At 41.2% G+C, this 24,739-nt stretch overlaps 1 protein-coding gene across 5 annotated transcripts in view; it reads left to right on the top strand.

Moving 5' to 3' along the window:
* TLK2 (tousled like kinase 2) overlaps positions 1 to 24,739 on the top strand; it is a 44,724-nt gene that overhangs the window by 9,440 nt on the left and 10,545 nt on the right. For 3 of the 5 annotated variants that reach the window (XM_084300924.1, XM_084300925.1, XM_084300926.1), the window contains 12 exons: positions 1,641 to 1,712; positions 4,210 to 4,279; positions 5,332 to 5,375; positions 6,395 to 6,490; positions 9,161 to 9,328; positions 9,882 to 9,977; positions 12,920 to 13,012; positions 14,448 to 14,558; positions 15,941 to 16,077; positions 17,519 to 17,671; positions 21,534 to 21,600; positions 24,365 to 24,462. In XM_084300924.1, coding sequence (XP_084157050.1) covers positions 1,641 to 1,712; positions 4,210 to 4,279; positions 5,332 to 5,375; positions 6,395 to 6,490; positions 9,161 to 9,328; positions 9,882 to 9,977; positions 12,920 to 13,012; positions 14,448 to 14,558; positions 15,941 to 16,077; positions 17,519 to 17,671; positions 21,534 to 21,600; positions 24,365 to 24,462 — 1,205 coding nt within the window. The remainder of the gene's footprint in view (positions 1 to 1,640; positions 1,713 to 4,209; positions 4,280 to 5,331; positions 5,376 to 6,394; positions 6,491 to 9,160; positions 9,329 to 9,881; positions 9,978 to 12,919; positions 13,013 to 14,447; positions 14,559 to 15,940; positions 16,078 to 17,518; positions 17,672 to 21,533; positions 21,601 to 24,364; positions 24,463 to 24,739) is intronic. The other 2 variants (XM_084300927.1, XM_084300928.1) reach the window with 2 other exon arrangements.

The raw sequence follows: 24,739 nt of genomic DNA, 5'->3' as shown, positions 1-24,739 counted from the left end.
GGGCAAGCAGAGGTGCAAGCTGCTCCTCTGTATAAAAAGCCGTATAATTTGAATCAATTGCCTCGCCAAGGGCACAAGGTAAAACATCTTAATGCTTTTGAGCTATTTGTGTGATGAGCTGAAGGGGGTGATGGTATGGCTTAAAGCATATCTGCAACATACTTCTCAGTAACTTGTGTTTGGAAGGGAACCCTGAATGTGGAGCTTCCTGAGCTGTTCAGCTGAAGGCTTTTTTTATTCCCTTGAAGCAACCCTGTCCTTTAAGGAGTAACAAACTTGCTAGTTAACATTCACAGAGTAACACAGGAGGTAAACAGAACTTGTGCTCCGTGCCATGCCTGATTGGGAACGGGGTTAGTAATAGCTAGGTTGTGTCACAAGCCTGCTTTGATGGTGCTGTTTGTCTTATAAATGGGGAAGGGAGAACTGCCACCCTCAAAAATAATCTGTTGTGGGATTCTTCTGTGGTATTAAGGCTTCTTCGCTACCCCTCCCATAAGTCGTCTTTTCAAGTATATAATGAGAAGTGGCTTTGCCTTGAGGAAAGGTTGATTGGTGGGAAGTGGTTACTGCCAAAATAAGAATGCCAAAATAGAATGAATCTTTGGGAGAAGATGCTCACAAGTTATTAATGGAGAGTTGGCTTTATCATGTCATTCTTCCTGTTAATGCATTTCATCAGTAATTGTGAATCTTGTTTTTATATCTTTGTCAAATTTGTCTAGATTTCTTAAGTTAGGTCCGTGGGAGGATGCTTTTGTGTCAGAGCACTAGGCTAAAACAGTGACTTTGCATGATTCACTTTTCTTTCTTTTTAAAAACAACTTAAAGAGATTTTTAGAAAATAATTTTCAAAAGCGCTTGTGTACCTTAAATGTAGGTGTGTATCCAGCAGAGCCTGCGAAGATGTTAGACTCTTGTAGGTAACTGGATACTCTTTAGGTAAATCTGTTCCAGCCTCTTGGATTTGTGCTTTAGCGTGGCAGAAGCAGCTGCTTTATGGGCAGGTCAGCCTTGGGTCCATAAAAGAGCCTAGCAGGGAAGGTTATTTTATGGGTGAAGGTTCTACTGCTGTTAACACAACTTTCACTTGTTCATTTCTTTAGTGTTGGGGGAAAAAAGCATTAAATAAACACTTTTCAAGAAAAATCAGTGGTACTGCCAGCATCTGATAACAGCAAGGGATTCCTTGCCAGATGGAAGATACCTTTAAACTCATAGCCCAAGGTCAAGCAGATGCTTGCCTGAAGAGCTGAGCTTTGAACTAATGCTCCTCAACAAATCCAAAGTTCTGCTTCTCAAGCCAGTTGCCTTAGACCTTTGTGAATAGTGCCTTGGCTGTTTTGTGATTGTGGTTAAATAGGATGATTAGGATTTAAATGGACATAGAAACACCACTCCAAAGGCCAGATCAGTACGCTGAGAAAAGCCTGTCCAACTGGCAGTCCAGTTTCCATCTTACTCCAAATGACTTCTGGAGGTTTTTAGTGCTCTAGCACATGTCTAGGCATTTGACCTGTGTTGCTGCTGTACCCACATGGCTTAGAGCAGCATAGTTAGCCCAGAGGTGCGGTGTGTGGTAGGGTGTGTCTGCCATGCATGGGGATCGTTTCTAACTGTCTCTGCTTGTTTTTTACTAGGGTCCATTAAATAGTGAGTCTTCCAACCAGAGCTTGTGCAGCGTGGGTTCTCTCAGTGATAAGGAACTGGAGGTAAGCAGGCATAAATACTACCGGTAACTGGGTTTTTCAAAAAGGAATTTTGTGAGAGCGAATGACAGTGGTGTGTGTGGGGGGGTGTGAAAGGGACTAGCAGAAATACCTAGTCTCATTCTAACCCTGCAGCCTTCAGACCATGCTATGAAACAATCCTTCTTGAAGCTTCCAACTGCAGCAGGCAGATTTTACCCAACCCCAAAAACACAGTAATCATAAAATTCAGCTTATGAAATTGTTTTCAGCTGCATTGTGATTTGTTTGTGGCTTTTGGCTAAAGTTTAGGCCAAATAAAAAGCCAGAGAGCATTAATGGAAAAGTTTGCCTTGCCTATCAAATATGTGAGTTTGCAGAAGTCTACAAAGCTGAGCGTTTTTATGAATCACTCTGTGGAAGTGTGGAGAGGTGAAAATTGATGCTTTGTCCCTGTTTAATCTTACTGCTTTAGTGTTAACTATTTCAAAACACTTGCTAAAGCAGCTGTAAAATGAATCACAAGGTTCATCGTTTTGCTTTAAAATGCTGTGTTAATAAAATAGTGTCTCAAATTAGAGTGCATTTTCTTAAGACTTTAAAGAACTTACCACCCAATTATCAGGTAAGTTTTGGATCGCATTTCCCTCCATTATATGGCAGTACTGATAGGAGCTATCTGGTGAAGCTAAGTCTTTCAAGAATGAAATATCCATACAAGTGAGTACAGCTAATAGTGAAAGATTGAGTGCTAAGTCATATTTTACTTGATTTTGATAGGCTTGCGTGGAATGATTTAAATTGACCAAGCTGATGTAATCAAATCTACCATTCCTGGCTTTTCAGTCTATAAAAGATAACGTTGTGTGTAATTTTGGTTGTATAAATGTACTTAAGGGGAAGAACAACCGAATCTGAATCTCATTAATATGCTTAGAGGTCTACAGGGGCTGTGCTGGAGTCTGTGGTGTTACCATTGCTCCAACGCTGCTCATGAATGACTCTTTGCTCAGCAGCGAGGAGGCAATTTCATGGACTTGTACGTGTTTGGGAGCTGGTGCGACAAGTGTCTAGATCATTACAGAGTTTTCAGTCTCTCCATTCTAAAAAGTGCTTTGCAGGCATGATGGCCACCCTTCTCTTAACATCTCCTACATCATCTTACCAAAATAATGTCAGTGACCACCCAGTTGGTGACGTGGGACCATGGATGTCCAGCATCCACTGGGGCACAGCCAGATTTAGGTTCTGGCTGCGTCAGCTTTATTCTTTCTGCTATTAAAGAAGGTAGATTGATTTCTGTGCTTACTGTGTGCAAGTCTTTTGGCAGAGATCTTAAACAGGGTACTTTGGACTTTGGTTTCCAAAGAGCATGAAGCTTAGGTTTGCCACAAACTTTCTGGCCATGGCTTTCCCTCCCCCAGTGTTGTTTTGCACACTGCGGTTTTCTTTCTGCCCCTGGGCTACAGTTTAGTGGTGACTGAAGTGATTGCAGAGCTTATAGCTTGGAAATTATTTGGGACCCTTAGGGATAAGAGATGGTTTTAAAATGACATTGGCGATGGGAATGACAGATATCTTTCTTTCCAGCAGCCTTGGTAGGCTGCTTCCAGTGCTCTGCGTCCTATTGTTCTCAGCAGACTGAGCCACATCAGTGACCCTGGTGGCAGTGGAGCACCGTGCCAGGGTCCCCTCACTCTAGTGTGTCTCTGTTTTCAGCCTTGTAGGGCTAGGTGTGATGCTTCCAGAGGCTTCAACTGGTGATCTGTATCATGCCTGCCCATAAATATATCTTGGTCCAGTTCTAAGCTGCACCTTTAGGTCTCTGGCTGCTCCCAGAAGATTCAGGTGTAACTGACCCTCAGCTTCAGTGAGAGCAGATGCAAAGCAAACTGAAGTTCAGATGAAATCCATCTGCGGTGGCTTTCTCCTGGCTGCCTGCTTGGGGAGCTCTGCCTTTATTTGTGCAGGGTTGCAGATGTGCACCATGGGCAGGATGGTTCCCGTAGGCAACTGCAAACAGCTTCAGGAATGAGCAGAGCTGCAGGCAAGATGGATTGTCCTGGTAGGCCGAGAGTGGCTGCTGTGCTGTAAATCTGGATGTCTGTACTCCAACCTCTTGTCGTTGGGGCCTGTTCTCAGCCACCTTTCACCTTTTGTGCCAGCGCTGCAGTCACCCTGAAATGGTTTATGCATTGTTTTTTTTCCAAGTGTTTGGGCTTGTTCTGTTAACCGTGTGAGGTAACTGGGCAGTGGAGGCTGGCTTACTGCAGCTGAAATTAGGGAAGAAAAAAAAACCAAAAACTAATTCCTAACCACGTTCTCTCCGTTCTGCAGTGCATATATCCAAAGGTAGCAGCTATTTGAGAGCTATTGTTTCTTTAAATACCAGCAGTAGAAGCGAATGCACCAGAGAACTGAAATGGCCACTGGGGATATGGAGCAGATTATTGTGTTTTGGCATTTTCTTTAAATTTTGGAATAACTGCAGAAATGTTAATTTTGAAGTATTGTTTAACAGACTCCTGAGAAAAAACAGAATGACCAGCGGAATAGGAAAAGGAAAGCAGAACCGTATGAGACCAGCCAAGGTAATCCATTCTTCTGACCCTGCTGCAGGATTTCCGAACGGTTGGTAATTTGTGCACGTTTTGCACAGTCAGTGTCCTAGGAAACTAATGGCTCTTCTCAAGGGTGTGTCAGGCAGCTTGTTATAAACTACTCCATGATGGTGTAGTTCTCTTCTGGGAGCCCTGTTGTCCTCATTGGCAGGAAAACACTCGTCTTCGGCTTATTTGCACAAACTATCCCATTTTTATGGGACAGACTGCCCAAAGGCTTAATATGGCTTCTCTGAAGTGTTGTTCTGGTCCTGTGTCACTACATATACAGCAGCCAGACTTCAAAATACAGGCTGTACTCTCTCTCTCTTATTTGAGACGTATGCCTGCCTTGTTAAAGTAGGTTCTCACCATAACAAATAGAGAACAAACTGTACTCAAGTATAAAGCAAGCAGTGCTGTCTTGAAGTACTAAGAAAAACCCAGAGCATTTCAGTCCAAGTTCAGATTTTCTAGCAAATGGGCATAGGGGCAGATTTCTAGTTCTTCTATGCTTCAAAAGAAAGTAATGAGGATTGTGTTGACAGAATGGCTTTGATAATATTATAATAAGAGAAAAGGGCTACGTTTTAATGAGCTGCTATTAAGCCACCACCAGCTATCTCTTTAACTCTTATAGGAATGCTGGTGAGAGATTTCATGTGCAGTAATTTACCTGAAGGTGAAGGAGTGGAAGTACCCTTTGCTCTGCCCTCACCTTAAAGGAAAGTTTTTGGAGAACCCGTGCAACATTCAGTGAGGTTTAGTGTTTTCTAAGTCCTTCAGCAAGTGCAAATGCTGTTTGATTAGATTTGACATGTTCAAAATGGATTGTTAATTGAATTGCCAACTGTAAACCCTCCCAAAACAGCACAAGAGCAGTAACCCTGGGGCAGTGTTTTGTTTTGCAGAAGCTTTTGTTAGGATAGGTGGTGCACCTTTACACTTTGACTTCCTTTCCCCATATAGAAGTCATTTTTCAGAAGACTACTTCATGACTTCTGTACTTAAAATATCCACTCTTCATTCTTTTTCTTTCTCAGGAAAAGGCACTCCTAGAGGACATAAAATTAGCGATTATTTTGAGGTAAGCATCTTTACGTTGTTTGAGAAGTCAGAATTCACATTATGCAAAATCTGAAGATGGAGGTCTGTAGCGAGACTTCTGTTACTGATCCCTCACATTAAATAGGATCTGGGAGTCATTGATTGATTGAGGTTAACCTACAAATCTGCCTAGCTAGGGCATGCGAGACTTCAGGAAGTGGTTTTTAAGTTACTTTCTCTTTGAGCAGTTGATAAAATGGGTTGGAAGTTGACTCCACTGAAATGTGTATCTCAGGTGAGGATACTTGAGCTCTTAATGTGCAAACCTACATTGATAAAGGTCCAGTGCTGCAAAGGAATTTACCTGCCAAGTCCTGCTGATTTGAGTAGGAAGTTTCTTACAGGGTTCCCTCTTTAGAGGTAGCTTGCCATGGGAAGCTGGCATGACGTGGAATCCCCCATTCCGCATCACCACTCCATGTCCACCCCCAAAAAAGTTTGTTCTTTATTTTACTGAATAACTTGGAGTCAGAAATTAAGTGCTTATTAGTGTTTATTGCTTTTCTGGCTTAAGTGTTTGGTAAGTATGGGGCATTGTGCAGTGCAGGAACATACAGATTGCTGAACTGATCAGTTGCCCAGCTGATTTGCTGTCTTTGACAGTGACTGGCACAAATACTTCAGTGGAGGTGCATATTTCCTACTACTTCTGTGCTGCACAGTTAGCCACCTCCTTACAGGGAATGCAATTCCTAATTCTGTACAGTAAATAATTAGTATGTAGCCAAGTATGCAAGTTTATATCATTTTTGTCTTAAAATGAGAAATGTATTCCATGTAAATGTGGATGTTTGTCTGAAATGCTTTTGCTGTTATTTTTGAAAACAGCAAATGAAATTTTGAGTTTTGCCTCCCAGCTTATCTTCAGTTTGTTTAAATGAGTCCCTAGAGCCTGTATGGCTTCATTTTTAAGATTGTGTTGGTTCTGTCTCTGTTAAATTTGCTTGAATATAGTGTCTCTGTGGAATTACTGATGATCAAATATGTTGCTTTGGCCAGTTTGCTGGGGGAAGCGGCCCAGGAACCAGTCCTGGTAGAAGTGTGCCACCAGTAGCCAGATCGTCACCGCAGCATTCCTTATCCAACCCCTTACCGGTAAGCGTACTGCCTGGGGACAGTGCGGGGGGCATGGCGATGATTGGGTTGGTGGCTGTGCTTCAGACAGGTAATAAAGCGTCCTGCATGGGAAGGAAGGGTCTCTTGGTGAGTGATTTCATGTGGTCTGTATTGTTTTTCCTTTCTCGGTTTGGTTCGTTTTTCTTGTTTAGTTTCTTATATCTGAAGCTGGTTTCTGGCAACAAAGCCAGATTGCTAGGAGCCTGTAACACTTTTTAGTCCAGTTGTTAATAATGTGGGTATCAGAGCTTAGAGCATGCAAGATCAATATTTTTAGCGTGCTTCGTGATTACAGATAGGGTGCTGTCCTTAATAAAAGGTGGAAGGGATGTATTTTCTTACCTTGTATTCCACTAGTGCTCATGAAATTCTGTGTGAAGTTGGGATTATTGTGTATGTTTGTATAGCACTACCACAATGATATTCTGAACTTAGTTACACCCTTTGGGACTACAGAAAAATGTGCATAACATAGTAATACTGGGAACATCCTTTACTTCTGTCTGTATGTGACTTGAGCATTAGCAAAAGCTTGCAAAGAAATGTGTATACAAGCACGTCTGTTGCTGTCCTTTGTTAAATAATTCCATTTTGCTGCCTGAATGTTTCTGCAAGATCTGAATATGAAGGAATAACCAGTATTTTTAAGCCGTTTTAGCACAAAGCAGTTAAAGACATTTCTTTCAGCTGGTAAAGCCGTATTCAGAGGCCCTGGTGCTTGATCTGTAGTTCTGAGTGTTGCCAGTGCCCTTATGTAAAATTTTTCAGCATTTGTTGTGTCTCACAGAAGCACAGAGGATGGGAAAGGTTTAGTTATACCAAAAAGCAAATGCAAAGGCTTTTCTGATTACATTATTCTGCAGAGACCTTTGCACAGTTCATGAATGTGTACCGAACTAAATCCCACCACTGAATGCTCTGATCAGAATTCAATATACGTTGCTAGATTTTTGGGAGCTTTGTATTGCTGCTTTAAGGGAGAGTTTCAGATATGGCTTCTAGATGTTTGTGACGTTTATAAAAATTAAAATATCTGGATAATTGAACATCCTTGTCTTATTAATTCACTAATACTCCTCCTTAAAGAGAACTTAATGAACGAAATAACATCTCTGTTGCAGATGAATGATATCCTAGGGACAGTTCTTTATTCCAGCAGATGAGCTACCCTTCAAGTGTTTATAATGGGATCAGTTAGTTCTTCCTTTGCTTTTCTTCTTCTCCACTTGAATATATTGAGTAGGTAAACGTTTGACCAGGATGTTTCTCAGGTGGTGAAGACTGATGGTACAGTTAGTTTGAGCTAGGTCAGTTTGTCTCTCTCCTTACACAGATGCTCTTTGTGTTTCTTATCTTCTGTTCTTTACTCTTGCAGCTAAACTTGCAATGTTTGCATATTCATAACAAATTATGTGCATTTGCAAGATCTATCCTCTTCTTACAAACTGAGTATCAACGGTTTGAGCTAAGCCCAAAAAAATGGGGAGATAAGTGAAAACTGGAGAAGATGGAGTATCTTATCCATTGCAGATGTCAGTGTGGTCTAGGAAGTGAGCGGAGTGTTAAAATGTCTTTCACAGTGAGACAAACCTCCTCCAAACCCGTGAGTTAATGTGTGCTGTACTGGAAATTTTCTGCAATCAGAACTTGTGGAGGAATTGTACTGACTTCAGGTTGTTACCTCTCGTCTTCAAATCTCTTGACTGCTTTGAATTGCCTCGCTTCTCCCTTGATCAGAAGAATGATGTTCAGGTCTTCAGACTTTTTGCAAGGTCGCTCTCGTATACAAGCATTCTGTTGGAGGAAGAAAGAACGCTCTTGACATTTGTAATGCTAGCCAGAAAATATGCTGCAGGTTGCAATTTAGGTTTTGAGAGAAAGTGGAGCCTGACCTGACTGTTTACTTTCTATGTGGCATATGTCTGGCCTGGAGTTACGACTTGGAAGGTCTTAGATGAGTATTACCCAGGCTGCCAAGTTTTGGTGGTGTTGGGCTGGCTTTTGAAGCAAGAGCAACAAGATTCTGAGTGCTGTAATCAACATAGCTCAGATAATCCTTGTTCTTACTCATCTCAATTCCCACATCACCTTTGGAAAATGAGTGTACTGAATGAGAAAGGAGTCGGTGTTTACCTCTGCTATGCATCTCAGATCTTTTAGAAATACGGTAGCATTTTACTTAACTTGCAAGAGGTTGGTCCCTGCTTTAATTGACAGAAATGAGGCTGTGATATCTGGGTCCCAGACACGCTTAGGTTGCTGACTTAGCAGTTCAGTATTGGTTTAAATTTTAAAATGAGTCCTTAGTAACCAAAGTATTGTAACTTCACGTTGCATTGTACTAAGATATTTTGCCTCTCTGGCTCCAAAATGCAAGTATTTGCAAAGGAAGTGTGTGTGTTAACTGATGAGGAATTCTATCCAGTGTGTTCATTTGTTACGTTTTTTTTTTAATTGCTAACTTCATCTACTTTTTGATGTCTGCCATTGGAACGAACATTCCAGGAATTCTGTCTGAGTTATCAGATCCTCGCCATGCTGCCTGCCCATTCCTGAGCTGCTGCTTCACTGACAACAGTTTTGGCAGAGTCAGAGAATCGCTTTTAAAAAAAAAAAAAGTTCATTGTATTTTTTTTGACTATGTTACAGCGGCGAGTGGAGCAGCCGCTGTATGGGGTAGACGGCAGCACAGCAAAGGAACCACAGGAGGATCACTCTGCTCTGCCAACGCTGATGTCGGTGATGCTGGCGAAACAGCGGCTAGAGAATGAGCAGCTGGCACAGAGGGGAGGTGGCCTCTGCTTTACTTTTGTCTCGGTGAGCAGCTCTGGAAAGACTTGAATGCCAGGGGATGGTTCTAGTTAAGGGATGGGGGCATTTGAAGCAGCTCAAGTGCAGCCTGGTTTATTGATGACCAAGTCTACCATCTTCTGGTAAGTTCATCTTCCTTGTGAAGAGTTCGAGGTCCCAGGCTATCTTTGTTTAATAAAATGAGATGAGTTTTAAGTTAATGATTCAAAAGTTTTGTGTAGATCAAAATAATAGTATCTGAATGGCTAACCAAATGAGAAAAACAAAAAGAACAGAGTATAGACTCGCTTTTAGAAGCATTAGTTTTGGCCTAGCTTAATCTCAGCTGACAGAACTATATGAGGTTTTAAAAAGCTTTGTCTTTTAGCAGATTGGGCCAGACTTCTTGAGAGGAGCTGATTCTCTTGTTTTAATGAACTAAGTCTCTAGAGCATTCTTAAAACTTAAAAGTATGGTACCCAGGCCAGCCTACACCTCCCATGTAAAGATAAGTGTATCTGCATGGGCACTAGCAGTCGTTTCGAGGAGCATATAACAATACACTAACTTTCTTTTGCAGGCCCAGCAAGGCAGCCCATCTTCTACGGGATCAGGGAACACTGAGCATTCCTGCACTTCCCAAAAACAGATTTCCATCCAGCACAAACAGTCACAGGTATAGCTTACTAGATGATACATCTCTTGGATATGAGATTTAAGCTTGGCACAGCTTGTCTTCTGCACGAGAGGGTGTCAATTGCAGGAGGCATAATGTTTCCAGTGGAAAAGAACTGGTAGTACCAACTCTGTAACTGTACATATTGAAGGTAAATCACTCTGAACTTTGTTCCTTATCCTGTAAAGGATGCTTCTCAGTTCTGCTACTGGAGTTTGCTTGATCTGTTACGAAGCTTTTCCTTGTCAATACTGTGGGCAGTTCTTCAGCTGTGTGAGAACGTGATCGGGGAGGAGTAGCTCTGGATTGCCCTGTCTCAGTTGTGTTGTATCCTGAGTGGTCTTCCTCTCCTTTAAAAGTGAAGGCGTGATGGAAAGCTAAATGGTGGTTATGGATACCTCTGTTTAAGCACTGGCTCCTGGGTGCATCCACACTGATTACAGTACAGATATCCGCAGCTGCAAGTTCTTTGTCTTCTGCAGTTGTTAAGAGTACACCTGTGGTGTAGTTTGCCCTGCGAAGGTGGAACCTGATTTGTTCCTGACAGTGCTTCTCAGCAACTTCACTGAGCTGGAGTCGAGGAGTAGCTGCTTTGTCTGTGCCACTGTCTTTTGGTGCCTTTTATACTCTGTTAAGATTCTTCTTGTGGCTTTATGGTGAGACTTACTTTTAGCTGTGTCATCTATCTTTGTTTCATGTAAGGACATTCAGCTTTATCTGCAATGCATCTTGCTCGTTTCTTCTGCAAGCCTGCTCGTAGTCTTCTGATTTTCATCTCTGATTTCTCTGTGACTGACCCTTCCCTCAAGTGATTTCTAAACAATCAGTTTTGTGTCAATCATTTTCACACATCAGTCTGTGTCAGAGCTGGTTTTACTGCTGGGGGAAGTTCATTCTCGGTTTCCCCAGCAGGTGGTACAAGTCCTTTGTGCATAAAGAATTGCTGGGGACACTTACCAGCTAAAGTCTCTGAGCTCTGTCGTGTCATTGGGGTCACATCTGTTGTCTGTATTGTTAAAATGCTGGTCTGTGAAGATCCCTGCTTCTTGCTAATGCTTGTGATAGAATGATGCCGTGGCTCAAGAACCTGCCAGAGAGACTTCTCAGATTTCAATCTTTGCCATCTCACCACCACTGTTTAAAACAGTGGCCACAGCTGTAGTGAGCAAGATGTTTTTATTCTCTCCTGTGCTCAACATGCTCACAGCATCCATCTTCCTCGAAAAGGGCGACAGGTTAGCTGAGCATGCTCTCTGCCAATGCTCAGCTGCGTGGTGTTTTCCACAGATGCAGCTGTAGCATATGCTTAAGACAAAGAATCCAGAAAGATGCTTGATTCTGTGTTGAGGATGTTTACATTTTCATTTTCACCATCTCCACCTGTTTGTAGCTGATAAATGGAGAAAATAAAATCTTAGTGATTTCTAGCTTGAATCATTTTTGGCAGTGCCAAAAGCAAGTCAGCATGAGAATGATTTTCTTAGTGTTTTCAGTCAGTGCAAGGGCCTTCACGAGTTCTCTGAGGCAAGGTGAGTTGTGATGAAGTAAATCACTGCAAATGTAAGAGCATGCATCCTGAAGCATGACTTCACCTGATGCAGTGCAAGCACGTGTGCATTTGACAGATGGATGTAACAGTTACCAAAGAAACTTTCTGCTGCTTGGCTGAGTGGATGCAGCTGAGGTTTTCAGCAGAGTGCCTTCTCACTGCCTTCAGTGACAAAAGTCTGTTCCATGTGCCTCCTGCAGGCTGTCAGGAAGTATAAAACAAGTTAAGGCCACAGTGAGGTGACCTGCCAAGCTTCCTCTTTGTCTTTTGGGATTTAGGCTCCTCTTGCTTGATGTGCAGTGCTGGCAGGTGTTCATTTTGATCTTGCCCATACTGGGTGCGTGTAGAGAAGCAACAGAGTTCCTGCCAAGTTTGCCTCTTACTTCATGGCGTTAGCTGCCAGGCAAGCTTGAAATTTGGAGAAGGGTTATTAACAACTCCGCAGGTAAGTCTCTGCTAAATCTTCCCAGAACCAGGATAGTTGCCTGCTAGCTGTAAATGTGAAATCTGTTTGTAGCCAGGCAGCAAGATTCCCTTGGGCTGACTTGTTTTTTCAGTTGTGTTGTTCGTGTGCACGCTGACTTTCTCCCCTTTTCTTCCCCATCCGTTAACTGGAGTCCTGAGATTGAAATACTCTTACTGCTACAGAATGTTTCTTATTTCTTTTGTACCCTGTTCCTGGGTTATAATTATGATTTCAAAGGGTGAATGTATTAAAGATGTGCTGCACCCTGTAAAATTTTCCAAATAAGTTTCATTCAAGAATCGTAAAGTTTCTGTCCATAGTGGATACTAACACATCAGTTTGTCAGAAGAAAAGCTTGCGCCTAATATTCCTGCTGTTAATCTGTTGTTATATTTTAAAATAATGAGGACCTGTATTTTCTGCCAAGACCACCTGAAAAACCTCATAGGTATTATGTTTTGTCTAGCAGGTGGTTGTCTATGCCCATTAATTTGTTATTCCAGCTGAGGGATGGGATTTGGTGGCTTTTTCATAAGCCTTTTTTTCCTGTGCGAGCGAGCAATGTTGTGCTGCAGGAAAGGATGCTGAATGTTAGAGACCATCAAGGGCTGGGCAGAACTCAACTATAAAAACAAAATTGGCAGGGTGTTGTAGCCTGCTATGTGTTAACAATCTGTGTTCTCCAGAGCAGAACTTCAGGCCTTTGTGCTAGCTGCTTGAACCTCCTGTGTTGGAGGAGCCCATCATGCAATGAGAAAATGAAGAACTGGGAATGTTCTTCCCCAGACTGCTGGGGGATGCAGGGGCTTGGTTCCTCCTTAGACCTAGCTGTTCAGGTTCAAGAGGGTTACTATATTGTGCTCTGTGCTGACTCTGAAATATCAGCTGTTCTATTAAATGTGGTTTACGGTGGTTTTTTCTCTACAGTCGGACCTCACAATGGAAAAAATCTCTGCACTAGAAAACAGTAAGAACTCTGACTTGGAGAAAAAGGAGGGGAGGATAGACGACTTACTAAGAGTAAGTATTTCAAGTGGGACAACTCTTCTGAAAGTTGCTATTTAAAGATATCAAGAATGCCTGTGCCAGCTAGGCTGCAGAGCAGGGAGTTTGTATACTGTAACATTTGTAGAACCAACACTCCCAAGGTAAAACAAATCCAGTCATCCCTTGCTTGCTAGATAATTATCTGGTTTGTAGCAGATACTGTTAGGGCCTGCTCGAATCCACAACCAGTGCAGCAGCAGCAGTGTGGTATTTATAGTGCAGAGTCATTGTTGTAGCTAAGCACTAGCTCAGGTGTCTGTGTCCTCAACAGGGTTGGCTTTTCTTTATCCGTTGCACTCTTGTGTATTTTGGTAGCTAACCTTCAGAATTATTCCCCTCTTCTCAGTGCTGGGGAGCTGACTTTGCCTCTTGCTCAGTAGATGGAGAGGTTTTATTCAGAAATGTTGATTTATGAGAGTGACACGAATAAAGATGAAGAGAGGATCTTTTGGTCAAACCTAAAGAATAAAGCTGCTCTAGCTCATTAGTATTCTTCAGTAAAAGATAAATACCTTTAAATCAAGGATCTTGTCTTAATGGAGGAATTGTAATTGGTCTAGCTTTCATCAGCTGGAGAGGCATCTCTTGAAGTGTTGAAAAGGATTAGAAAACACAGTAACAGGAGAAGAGCAGAGGCTCTGTGTGTTTTTATATTTCTGATCTCAGTACCTAAAAGAGCTAAGACATTCTCTTAGACATATGCGGACGGACGTGTGGCTTTGTGGAAAATAAACCATGGAGCAGGAAATAGATTTTTACCATCCACTGTTTAAACAGAAACCAAACTATTGATTGAAAGGGGATGGTTAAATATTATTTTTTTTTATCAATGAAAATAGTTGCACGTAAAATACTGATGTACATTTTGGTGTTCTTTTTAAAAACAAACAATCAGCCTCTGTTACTGGGAGAAGTCTATATATCAGGGCTGATGGACAGTAACTCGAACAAGAATTTAATAGAAAGTGCAAAGGGAGTTATCCCATCCTTTTCCTCTGTCAGTGTTGTGGCTAAAGGGGGAAGATAGTCCAGGGATGACTAAGCTATTTTGAGACTTGATAGCTGTGGCAAGGTCATAATTGTTATAAAAATAAAAAGTCCTTGTGCTGAGTTCCTTTTTACCTTAGTTTCTCACATGTAAAACAGGATGATAGCACTTCCCTGTTCTAGAGGTGTGTTAAAATTTGAATGGGTTAAAAACGATGAGCTTAGCTGGGATGTTTTGATAAGAGAAACCTAGTACTTTTTTTCTTTTTATTATTTTTATTTTTCCCTGTCATATCCTGCTGCTTTGCTTTCTTTAACCTGATGCCTAGAGCTAGCTGGAGGAATTTCTTTCTAGGTGATGCTTAGCTTGGCTCTCATGGAGCAACTTGGTCAAAGGCTTGTCTTCTCTGTTCGCTTTTAGGCCAACTGCGATTTGAGACGGCAGATAGATGAACAACAGAAGATGCTGGAGAAGTACAAGGAGCGGTTAAATAGATGTGTAACGATGAGCAAGAAGCTCCTTATAGAAAAGGTGAGCAGGGGACTCACGGTTCATATGACTGAAAGGTTCTCTATCGTTTTTGTGGCAGTGAAAACCTCTTCTTACTGCTGTAATGATAAAAGACAACTGGAATTTTGTCTTGAATTACTTCTCTGCAAATAGTAATATAATCTGAAGACTAGAAATGTTCTGAATGTTTTGGTTTGGTTACTCTTCACTGACTCAGCATGATCTCCCTTGCTTAAGTGAAATAGTCTGAGCTCTAAGTGCAACAGGCATTAGGTTTGGTAGCTGGTATACCCAAAAAGCACCATTGTCCAGCACTTGCCATACAAGAGCAGTATCCCATTGTGCAGTGAAACTGCCAGATAAGCTCTGTGACATGGGCGAGCCATTTAAACCTTTCTTTCTCTCAAATGGCAAAATTGGCGATCATTGCTTTGTTTGCACAGCACTCAAAACAACATGTTTAAGACACTGAGAAAGTGCCAAGCTGTTGTTTACCAGCATCCAGTCTGCTTCAGTCTTGAAAGCTTCACAGATTTCCTTTTGGTGAAACAATAAGGGGGTTTGATTACTCTTTCACCTGTTGGCCAATTACATCTATTGTTTGTGGGCACTGGATGGGCACAAATACCAGGGTGCTGGCTAGTACATGCAGTCTGTTTGACTTGCTTTTGTCACGGAGCTGATTGTTCCTGGCTGAATGGGACTCCCTTTTCTGGGAGGATTTCTAACTCTGGGCTGTGTTATGTAGGCTTGGTGTACAGATAAGTCCTGTGTAGCTCCAGTGAGGAGCTTTGCCTGTTCATCTTTAATCCTAATTGACTGAAGCTTTGCTGCTCTCATCTCAGGCCTTTTGAAATTTCCTTTCACTTACTGAAAATACTCTTGACAGACACCACCACCAGTTTTTATGCGTGTTGGTGTCCTAATTGAGATCATGTCATTTCTGGGAGTAGTGCTTGTCTAGGATTGAACTGGCTGATCATTGTATCTTAGTCTTAACAGTGATTTAAGGTGCATTTTCTTCCTTCACCTCTTGTTTGAGTGAATAAGGGCCTGATCAAAACCATGCCTGGAGTCCAGCTAAGCTACTGATGCAAAGGGATGGTTTTAATCCTACTGCTAGATTGAATTTCAACTGGTGATAGAAAGGGCGAGCTGCCGAAGCAGTAATGGGCAAGGGAAGATGAGGCTGAAATGTCAGAAAAGCAGCTGTCTTACAAATGCCTGTCAGATCACAGAAGCACCATCAATAAATTTATCAGTAACGTTCAGCTGGGTTTCAGATAAGTGGCACTGGAATAGTGTGAAAGGTGATAAGGGTTAGAAGTTACTTAAAATACAGCATAACTCGGGGCTGCTGATTTATGGGTTTTATTTTAACACGTGTCTTATTTTGTTTTCAGTCAAAGCAGGAGAAGATGGCATGCAGAGATAAGAGCATGCAGGATCGATTGAGGCTAGGTCACTTCACCACGGTGCGGCATGGGGCGTCTTTCACCGAGCAGTGGACAGATGGCTATGCCTTCCAGAACCTCATCAAGTGAGGACAGAGTTATCTTTACCTTCAGAGCCAGAGAAGGAAAAATCTAAGCAGTTGTGTGTGTGGTGTCTTGCATGTCAAAATGTGAGAGTGGTGTGACCAAAGCATGGAAGGATCAGATAGGAACTCAGCTGCTGACAGCGGAGAATCTTTTAATGTTGAAATGCAAAATGTTTCCACTTAACTCCAAAGACTTAAAACTCGAATCAAATTGTTTGAGTTGGCCCCTGGGTTGGAAAGAAATCGGCTGCCCTGCTGGATATTCTCCGTGCACTTGGCTGTGTGGAGGGTGAAGGGGCAGAGCAAATCCTCAGACGTATCTTGAGTCTATCAACTTGATTTGCTCCATCTGTGTGTGTTACTCCAGGAGAGCTACTTGGCTCTGTGTTTTTTGGTTTTGTTGTTTATTTTTTATTTATTTTTTTTTTTAAGTTAAAGTAGAAAAGCTTAAAAGAGAAAATCCATACTATTTAGTTTTTTTTTCCTCCTGGTAACGGTGATCAAAGGGGCTGCGGAAACCTAGAAATTGAGATCAGAGACCCTTTTATGCAGGATGTTAATGGAAATACCCAGTAAATTCCCACCTGGCCTAGACCTTTAAGTAGGACTTGGCAAATTAATTGCATAGAGAGAGCTATGTGTGATCCTTTAAAATCATCTCACTTTTCTGTAGTCTGGTATGGAGGCGCAGGTCTTGTGAGGTGTAGGTTGAGTACTTTATAATTCTCCCTTATTTGTGCAGTAAGACGTGGAAGAAATACTTCTGGAATTTCTACCTGCAGTCTCAGTCTATTTTTAAAATGTGAATTAAGTATGTAAATTCTCAAGTCATCTAAACTTGTAATTCCACGAATGCTTTTATCGCTATAAAATAACGAGGCAGTTTTAAGACTTGGAGTCTCTCCTCCAAGACAAAAAGACTATTTTTAGAGTGAAATTGGGAATGGTGTTAGTTACACTTCAGAGAAGTAAGGACAGCTTTAACTGTACCACTGAAGTATACGGATACTTTCTCAAACAGTGCCAGACTTCAGGAATAATTTGAACAGGAAAGTCTGAGGTTTAGAACAGAGCCTTCTAGGAAAAAGAGTGTGGAAACTTAGTGACTTACCATGGATCCCTGGGTTTTCTATGAGTTTAGCAATTCCTTGTTTTTGGATATCCTCTGCATGAATAAAACCTTTCACTTTACTGAAAGCTTTCTGTGGCCCAGGAAAAGAATCCCCTTTTTTTATATATATATATATATACACATCTCTGTGTGTATATATATAAAAAAAAAAAAAAGCACATCCCCCTTTTTTGTACAAGAGTGTTTTGTTACTAGTCTTAAAACTGATTTGAATTCATTGCTCCCGTCTGTTAAAAGCAGATGCTGAAGACAACTGAGTATATCCCATTAGTTTTCTGCTTCATGTTTTTTCTCCCCTCTTCTTTCCAGGCAACAGGAAAGGATAAATTCCCAGCGGGAAGAAATAGAAAGACAGCGAAAAATGTTAGCAAAACGGAAGCCACCTGCGATGGGACAGACCCCTCCAGCAAGCAATGAGCAGAAGCAGCGCAAGAACAAGACCAATGGAGCAGAAAATGAAACGTACGTTATGTGGCCTTCCTTGTGCATTGCAGAGCTGCGTGCTTTGATTAGAGCACAAAATATCTACTGGGAAATGGAATCTTGCCCTTGCCTCTAGGCTTCACTACATGCACAAATGAATAGTGTGGAATTAGCCTGGCATTCAGAAACATCTGGCTGCAGTTCTAAATAGTTTTCATTGGAGTAAAACAGGGATCATTGCTGAGTCCAGACTTTGTGTAAGCTTAACTACTTTTGAATGTAGTAGTTTTCAAACTTGATGCAACAAGAGTGCTGAAAAAGCAGTGTCTTTTTCTGAAGAAAATACTTCACACTTAATTTTGGTATCACTGCAACATGTCTCTTAAAAAAAAAAAGCATAGCATTCAGAAGCTTTTATTTCCATTTATTTTCTGCTGAGACTTTTCATGCAATTAATTTGGTATACTAGAAAAAGATGCTCTACAAAAACAGTGCATTAAGCATTGAACTGTGTCTCAGAAGCAGTCCTTCCCAGATACTTGAGTCAGGGAAACAGGAACATTGTTAAAGTATTACTCTTTCTTCTAAAGGAGAAATTCCACCCCCCCCCCCCCTTTTTTTTTTTTTTTTTTTTTCTTTTGGAATTACCGATACTTTGAGACTCCTGATGCTCTTCAAAGAGGAAAGCTTGTCTCACAAGAGGTTTCAAACATAACTTCTTTTTTAGAATTTTTTGTGGAAATGTGAAGTCAGCCTTTCACCAGCTTGTTTCTTGTTGGAGATCATTATTAAGTAACTTTATTGTAAATAAAACTGACTCTCAACATGCTGGTAAGCCACACAGCCTAATTTTCCTTTCTTCTTTTTCTCCCCATTCTGGGCACTCAGAACTTTCCCATAACTTCTGCAAGTCTCCTTTTCAGTCTTCATTTTATTGCTCTTAGCTAATACTGTAATTCTGGATGACACTTTTCTTTTTGCACTATTAAATCTCCTGGGTATGGCCTGACTTCAAAGTTCTTGCAGCCCTTTGAATTCCTGGTCTTTGCACTTCAAAATTGCATGTGAAGCAAAAGCTCCTGCTGCCTTTTTCAGTCACAGCAAAGAAGGCACATGATGGGTGAGTTGTGGTGTTCAGAATGCTCTCACCAGCCAAGGTGAGAGCATTCTCACCTAAATAGGATGCTGATAACTGCTGATAAGGCATGTTGTATGGGAGCGCACTCCATGCTTCTGCAAATCTGTAGTTTGAGCAGAGAGATTTACCTCTTGTGCTGGCTAAGTGAGCTTAAAAACAACTCAATACGCTTTTCAAGGTGTGCTTTTGCACAGGGACATTGGAGAAGTAAGTTAAATGTGTTTGGATACTTTGAAGCGTTGCAGCTTGTTGCAGGAACATTTCATATATGAGGGAAGAGAGAACACTTTCCCCATTTCTGTCAGGATATTTTTACCCATCAGGACGATGCAGCTGGTTTCTGGCATGTGCTGTAGATGTGGCAGTATGGGTCTTGATGTGCCTGGCAGTCGTGATATGTATCTGTGATACCCAGTGAGCTTCTGCCTATGGTTGTGAGCGTGCCTTGATATTATCTCCTAGCGCAACCTGGGCATGCTAGTGAGCCTTTTTGTCCTCCCTGCCCTTTCTCCCTGTTTCTTGCTGGTGTATCATCCTTCACTGCTACATTTCAGGGTTTTATCTTTGTGGTTTAGAAGAGCTGCTTGTGATGATCTCGATAAAATCAGTTTGCCAGTTCATGTGGAGTGTTTTAGGTTTGTTTTTGTGAGTCAGTTGAAGCAACTACACTAAGTGACTACTTGCTTAATTGTTAGTTATCCTGTAAATGCGTTTGTTGGACGTGTTTCATGTACAAAATCTTACTGAATTTTGAGGGAAGTTATTTTTTGAATTCTTACAGAGGCTTTTGGGCAAGTTGAATCTGAATGTTTCTGAAACTTGAATGGGGAGTGGATAGCCAAATCCCTACATTTGATTTTGGTTTCCTCTTAGTTTCATGGTCGTTGCTGTGTCAGAAAGGAGAGGAAGGTTCCATTATGCAAATTTAAACATACTCTTCTCCAACCCTGCTCTCCGGAAAATGTCTATCTTGTGAATGAAGTTATTTTATTCACAGATACTAATCTACTGGGGCTTTTTGAGGTTTGCTGGGACAGCTTGGGCAACCTTAGAGTCTTCAGCTGCAATAGAAGGAGTGTATTTCAAGCCATGTTTCTGTGAAACAGGCAGTGTTTGTTTTCAAGCCCCCTTGATTTTTATAATGCTTTCTGCAAATGTAGCTATTTCAGGCAGTATTAGCCTGGTACTCATTACATCTCTTGCTTAATGAGTAGACTGTTGGTATTTAGCTCTGTATTCCTCTTGCACGTAAGAAGATTTGGAAAGTTTGTTGCTGGCTTATTCAATTGTCTTTTTGTTCCTTATGAGCAAGACCAACCAAAGACCTAAACTTCTGGGAAGGCATTTGGAATTAGCTGAATCTGATCTAAATTCAGGCTGTCATGTTTTTCTTGTGGAATAGCGCACTTTTATATGAAATAAGACTTCACATAAGCTTTTACAGTACCAGGTGTTTTTTGTAGGTATCTTTAATTTGTAATAAGCAGTTCCTTATGATGGAGATTCTTTCAAAGGGAGCTTGGTTTGAGAGTGTTATATCAAATCTATCTGCTAAGAACTGCTTTAGAAGTAATTTCAACTATGCACACTCTGCATTATCAATGGTGGAGGGAAGTAGGGTATTTCAAGATGAGCACTTAATCAACTAAATACAGTCATCTCAATTTGCTGTGCGGTGAGCTGAGAGCCCATGGCCCTGCGTAGACAGAGCTCAGTCCTCTCTTTAAACAAGGTGTGACGTTGATTCTGTGGAGACCTTATATGCTAACCTTTGTGCTAAGTATTACGCAGAGCATAACTGCTGCAACAGGAATCCTTCTGGAATATGGTTTGAACTTAATTTAGGTTAAGGGTATGTGTATATATTGTCGTGTGTTACCGTGTTTACAAAGTAAGCAGATGCAATTGATACCGACTTGATAACTGGTTCACATGCATGATGCTTTTACCAAATTTCATGTTGGCAGCCATGAGAAAATCAGTATAATGATTTGTTTTGTAACTTTAAAGATCTCAGCACATCATTCCACTTCACTAGTGATGGGATCTGTCACTATTTTAGTGTAAGGCCGTACTTTGCCACTGTTGTACATGGCACACTTTGTTTATAAAAGACGCTGAAAACATTGTGAAACTTTGCCTTTTTTTGACCACCCACTTCGGATGGAAACTTTACACATCGTTTACCATCAGCAAAAAGCGGATTGTTTCCCTTATTCCATTGTCTCTACTAACTACATGCGGGGTCAAAGATGAAGTGAGCTTTCCAGGGTTTCCCTGAAGCCACTTCACAGCCTGAAACAGAAAAAAGTTATGACTCCCAGTTCACTGCTCTGCTTGCAATGGCACGGTAGCCAGTTGTTCTGCTAATGCTGAATAGATGGGCTGAACTATCATGTGCTTACTACACAGAAAAAAATGAGAGTCAAACAACGAAACAAACTTCAAAATGAAAAATAAGATGTTGAATACTGAATACTTGTGCTTCAGTGTTCCATGCTTAAATTGTTTTAGGTCACTTTGTTATGATCCTGTCACTATCCTAAATAGTTGTTCTTAGGGAATTGAATTTGAAATTGATACGTGTTTTATCACGGTCTCCTTTACTTGATTGCTAGATTGCAGAGTTTACAAAATGAAGTCCTGCTGGGTGTTGACATACACTGTGTAGTTGTTGTTTCCTTAGGAGAAGGTGTCTACTGCAACCTGTATACTTTGCCACATGCATTGAAACTTGACATTGGATCTGTCACTTCTATGCAGGTTGACGTTAGCAGAATACCATGAACAGGAAGAAATCTTCAAACTCCGACTAGGTCATCTTAAAAAGGTAAGAACTAACTGCAGAAAAGGCTTTTGGGTAGGTTCTTGATGGTTTTCTGCAAACAGTAGCATTTTTCTGCAGAAGTCACTACTCTTTGTTTGATAAGAGGTTTTTGTTGCTTGAACAGGATGTCTGGGGTTTCGTAATCCTATTTTCCAAGGAACTAGTATTGTACTTTACTTCAGGAAATGGATTCTGTGTTGTTACAGTCAAAATTTCATTCAGGGAGCACCACAGTTTCAGTGCATCTTATTCTGCCACCAGCGCCTGCCTAGTGCTGGGCTCTATATGCTCCAGGATGGAGGACCATAAAGGAAGGTACCAAGGGAACGAAATCACAAGAACACCACAGAAATTGCAAGCGTCAGTGGCTTTCTCATTTTTGTCATGTCAAGTAACCAGTGTTATTGCTAACAGACCATTAAAACCTCTTGGGCTTTTGAATGTGAGTAGTGTCTAGGTAGCTGTAATGCGTATTTGTTTTCAAATATTCAGTAGGAGCTGCACCTGCAAGTGATTTTATATTTAAGTAAGCCATTGGTTCATTGGTTACCATTTAAAGTGAGTGCAAAAATGTAGGAATAAAACTGGGACACTTCAACCTATGAAATTAAAAAGTCTTCTGCCACTTCCCAGTTAGCTGTGATCTCTGTTAAGGCCAAAGAGTTTTCTTTCCTGGGTGAAACAGAGAGGACAAGTGCAAATGCACTGCTAGTCTCCTTTTCCCAGGTGGTGGATGAACTCTACGTTTATTTTTTCCTGTAACCTTGATGCTTAAATTGAATGCAAGGCCTCATTAATGCTGCTGTACCCCTCATTATTTTCAGTGGCGAGAGAAAGTTTAAGCACACATGGAATCTGCTGGCTCTCTGCCCATTGTGTTTTATTGTCCAGTGAGTAAAGATATGTGATATGGGCAGGAGTATGCTAAAGGCATACTTGCTCCACAGCTTCCGCATTGCTGGAATGGATTAATTGCAGCTCGGTCTATGCTGGCATGTAGTATGCCACCCTGGAATAGAGGAATCCATTAGGAAATGGACCTTAATGGAAAATGAAGTAATGTTCTGGGATTGTGGCATTGTCTGAAGCTGTGCTTATCCTTCTCCACTTTTGGAAACTGGCTCATTCTTCGTGCCTAAAAATAGAACAAGTTGAGAAGGAAAGGAACAGAGTCACAAGACAAATGGGTAACTATGTCCCTTGAGTCATATGCACCAAATAATGCTGCTCAAGGCACATGTTTTAATTGAGGTCTGCGACTGTCCACAGTGATGTGAATTCTGGTCTTGTATTTGAGGGCGCTAGAGCTTCCAGCTCTACAAATGCTGTGTTGAGACTTTGATGTGACTCCTTCCTTCACAAGGGAAGGAGCAGGACCACCACGGAGATGAAGCTGTACGTGTTCCTACACGAGGCAAGGGCTCTCAGCACATGCACTTCATCACTCAGTTGCTAGGCTTAAAGTATTCTGGAACGAAGTCTTTCTAAGAAGTATAAAATCTCTGTGGTCCAGAGAAAAACTCTTTGGTTTTGAGAAGTAGCAGCTGCAAGTTCTTTTGGGTCATGTGCGGCTTATCAGTCACTCCTATCCTATAATAGAGAAAACAGCCTCAGTTAAAACTGGAGGGTTTCAGGGGGAGGGTTCCCTCCCTGTTGGCAGCATGAGGCCGTGGCTGTTAGCCTGGTGTTGAAGAGGCAGAGAAACAAAAATCCAACCAGGTACTAAATAGCCCATTAAACTTACACTAATATGTTGTTCTGTTCATAATAAGACCTGCTGGCCACTGCAATGTGTGTTTTATGGTATTCCTGCTGCTTAACGTTAGACTGTTTATGTGGTTCAGCTTGGCGTCAGGACTTTTACTTATGTGTGAACGAGTCTTTACTTGCCTTACCTTTGTTAACCGAAGCATGCTGTCCATTCAAGTGGTGTCTTACAACAGAAGCTTTTGACTAACTTCCATTTTTGTTTTAGGTGGCTTTTAAATTTCTAGGGTAGAGAACGTACGACCCTGAAATGTGTTGAAGCTTATCGTAATGTTTATGTGCTGTGATGGTTTTCAGAGTAATCATCTGTCAGAGATAAAAATGGAAGCTAGTATTGGAAATGTTCTTTTATGTTAAGTTAGAGCCATGCACTTGCAATGTGGAAGCCAAAGCATCGAGCAGGCCACATCATCCTGTGTCCTTCAAGCATCCCTTTTTTTTTTTTTTATGGCTTTTCAAAGTCCAGAGTCTGTACTTTCTTCAGAAAAATCACAATTTTGTTATCTGCATAATTTCACGTTGAAGCCCAGGGTAACAGCCTCTGTATTTAGAGCACATCTTTGTAAAGTGTCATGCCCCATTTTTTGAAGATGCGATCTTAAAAGATTTGTCTTCACTTACGGAATTGAGAGAGAAGGAGGGGAGTTTGGCTCTGTTAATGTGCAGTCTAATATCATGGGGCTTTTTGTTATAAGGTCCCAGGTAGAATGCCTCTTAATTAAAATCTTAAAAACAGAAGACACAAAGATATGTCTGCTCCTGTCCATGTATAATTTTAAACAAAACTGTCCAGTCAGTTTGCATTCCTTTCATCTTCCACCTGACTCTAAGTTAACTGTGAACATCAGTTTAATCTCCCAAACGAGTTATTTGCCAATAACATCTTTACAAGTGGAGTTACGTTTGTGGTTCCATAAATCAGGCAGAAATGCTAACTGCAATATTGTAAACAGCATTGTGTTTTCCTTTTGGAAACGTGTCTTTCCCTTTCCTTGTGCAGGAAGAAGCAGAGATCCAGGCAGAGTTGGAACGGCTAGAGAGGGTTAGAAATCTACATATCAGGGAATTGAAAAGGATACACAATGAAGATAATTCACAGTAAGCGCATGGGAGTCATAAACAAAAGTGTATTGCAAATTTTGATTTGTCTCCCTCAAAAATGTCAAATACAGCATCTTTTTTAAAATTTCTTTTACCTTAGTATGTCACTTGACTGGGGGGCTATAATCTTTTATCAGTACAAAATGATCAAATATTGTCAAATCTTCTAGCCATTATGATTTTATTTTTAGACTTAATATAAAAAAAATGTTTCTTCACTGTATAACAGCTGTAACTTATTGTGCAGTAGACATCATTATTACTGTCAGTGCTC

Source organism: Netta rufina (genome assembly GCF_964035555.1).
Source record: "Netta rufina genome assembly, chromosome: 24".
NCBI lineage: Eukaryota > Metazoa > Chordata > Aves > Anseriformes > Anatidae > Netta > Netta rufina.
This window is presented reverse-complemented; position numbering and strand designations above follow the sequence as displayed.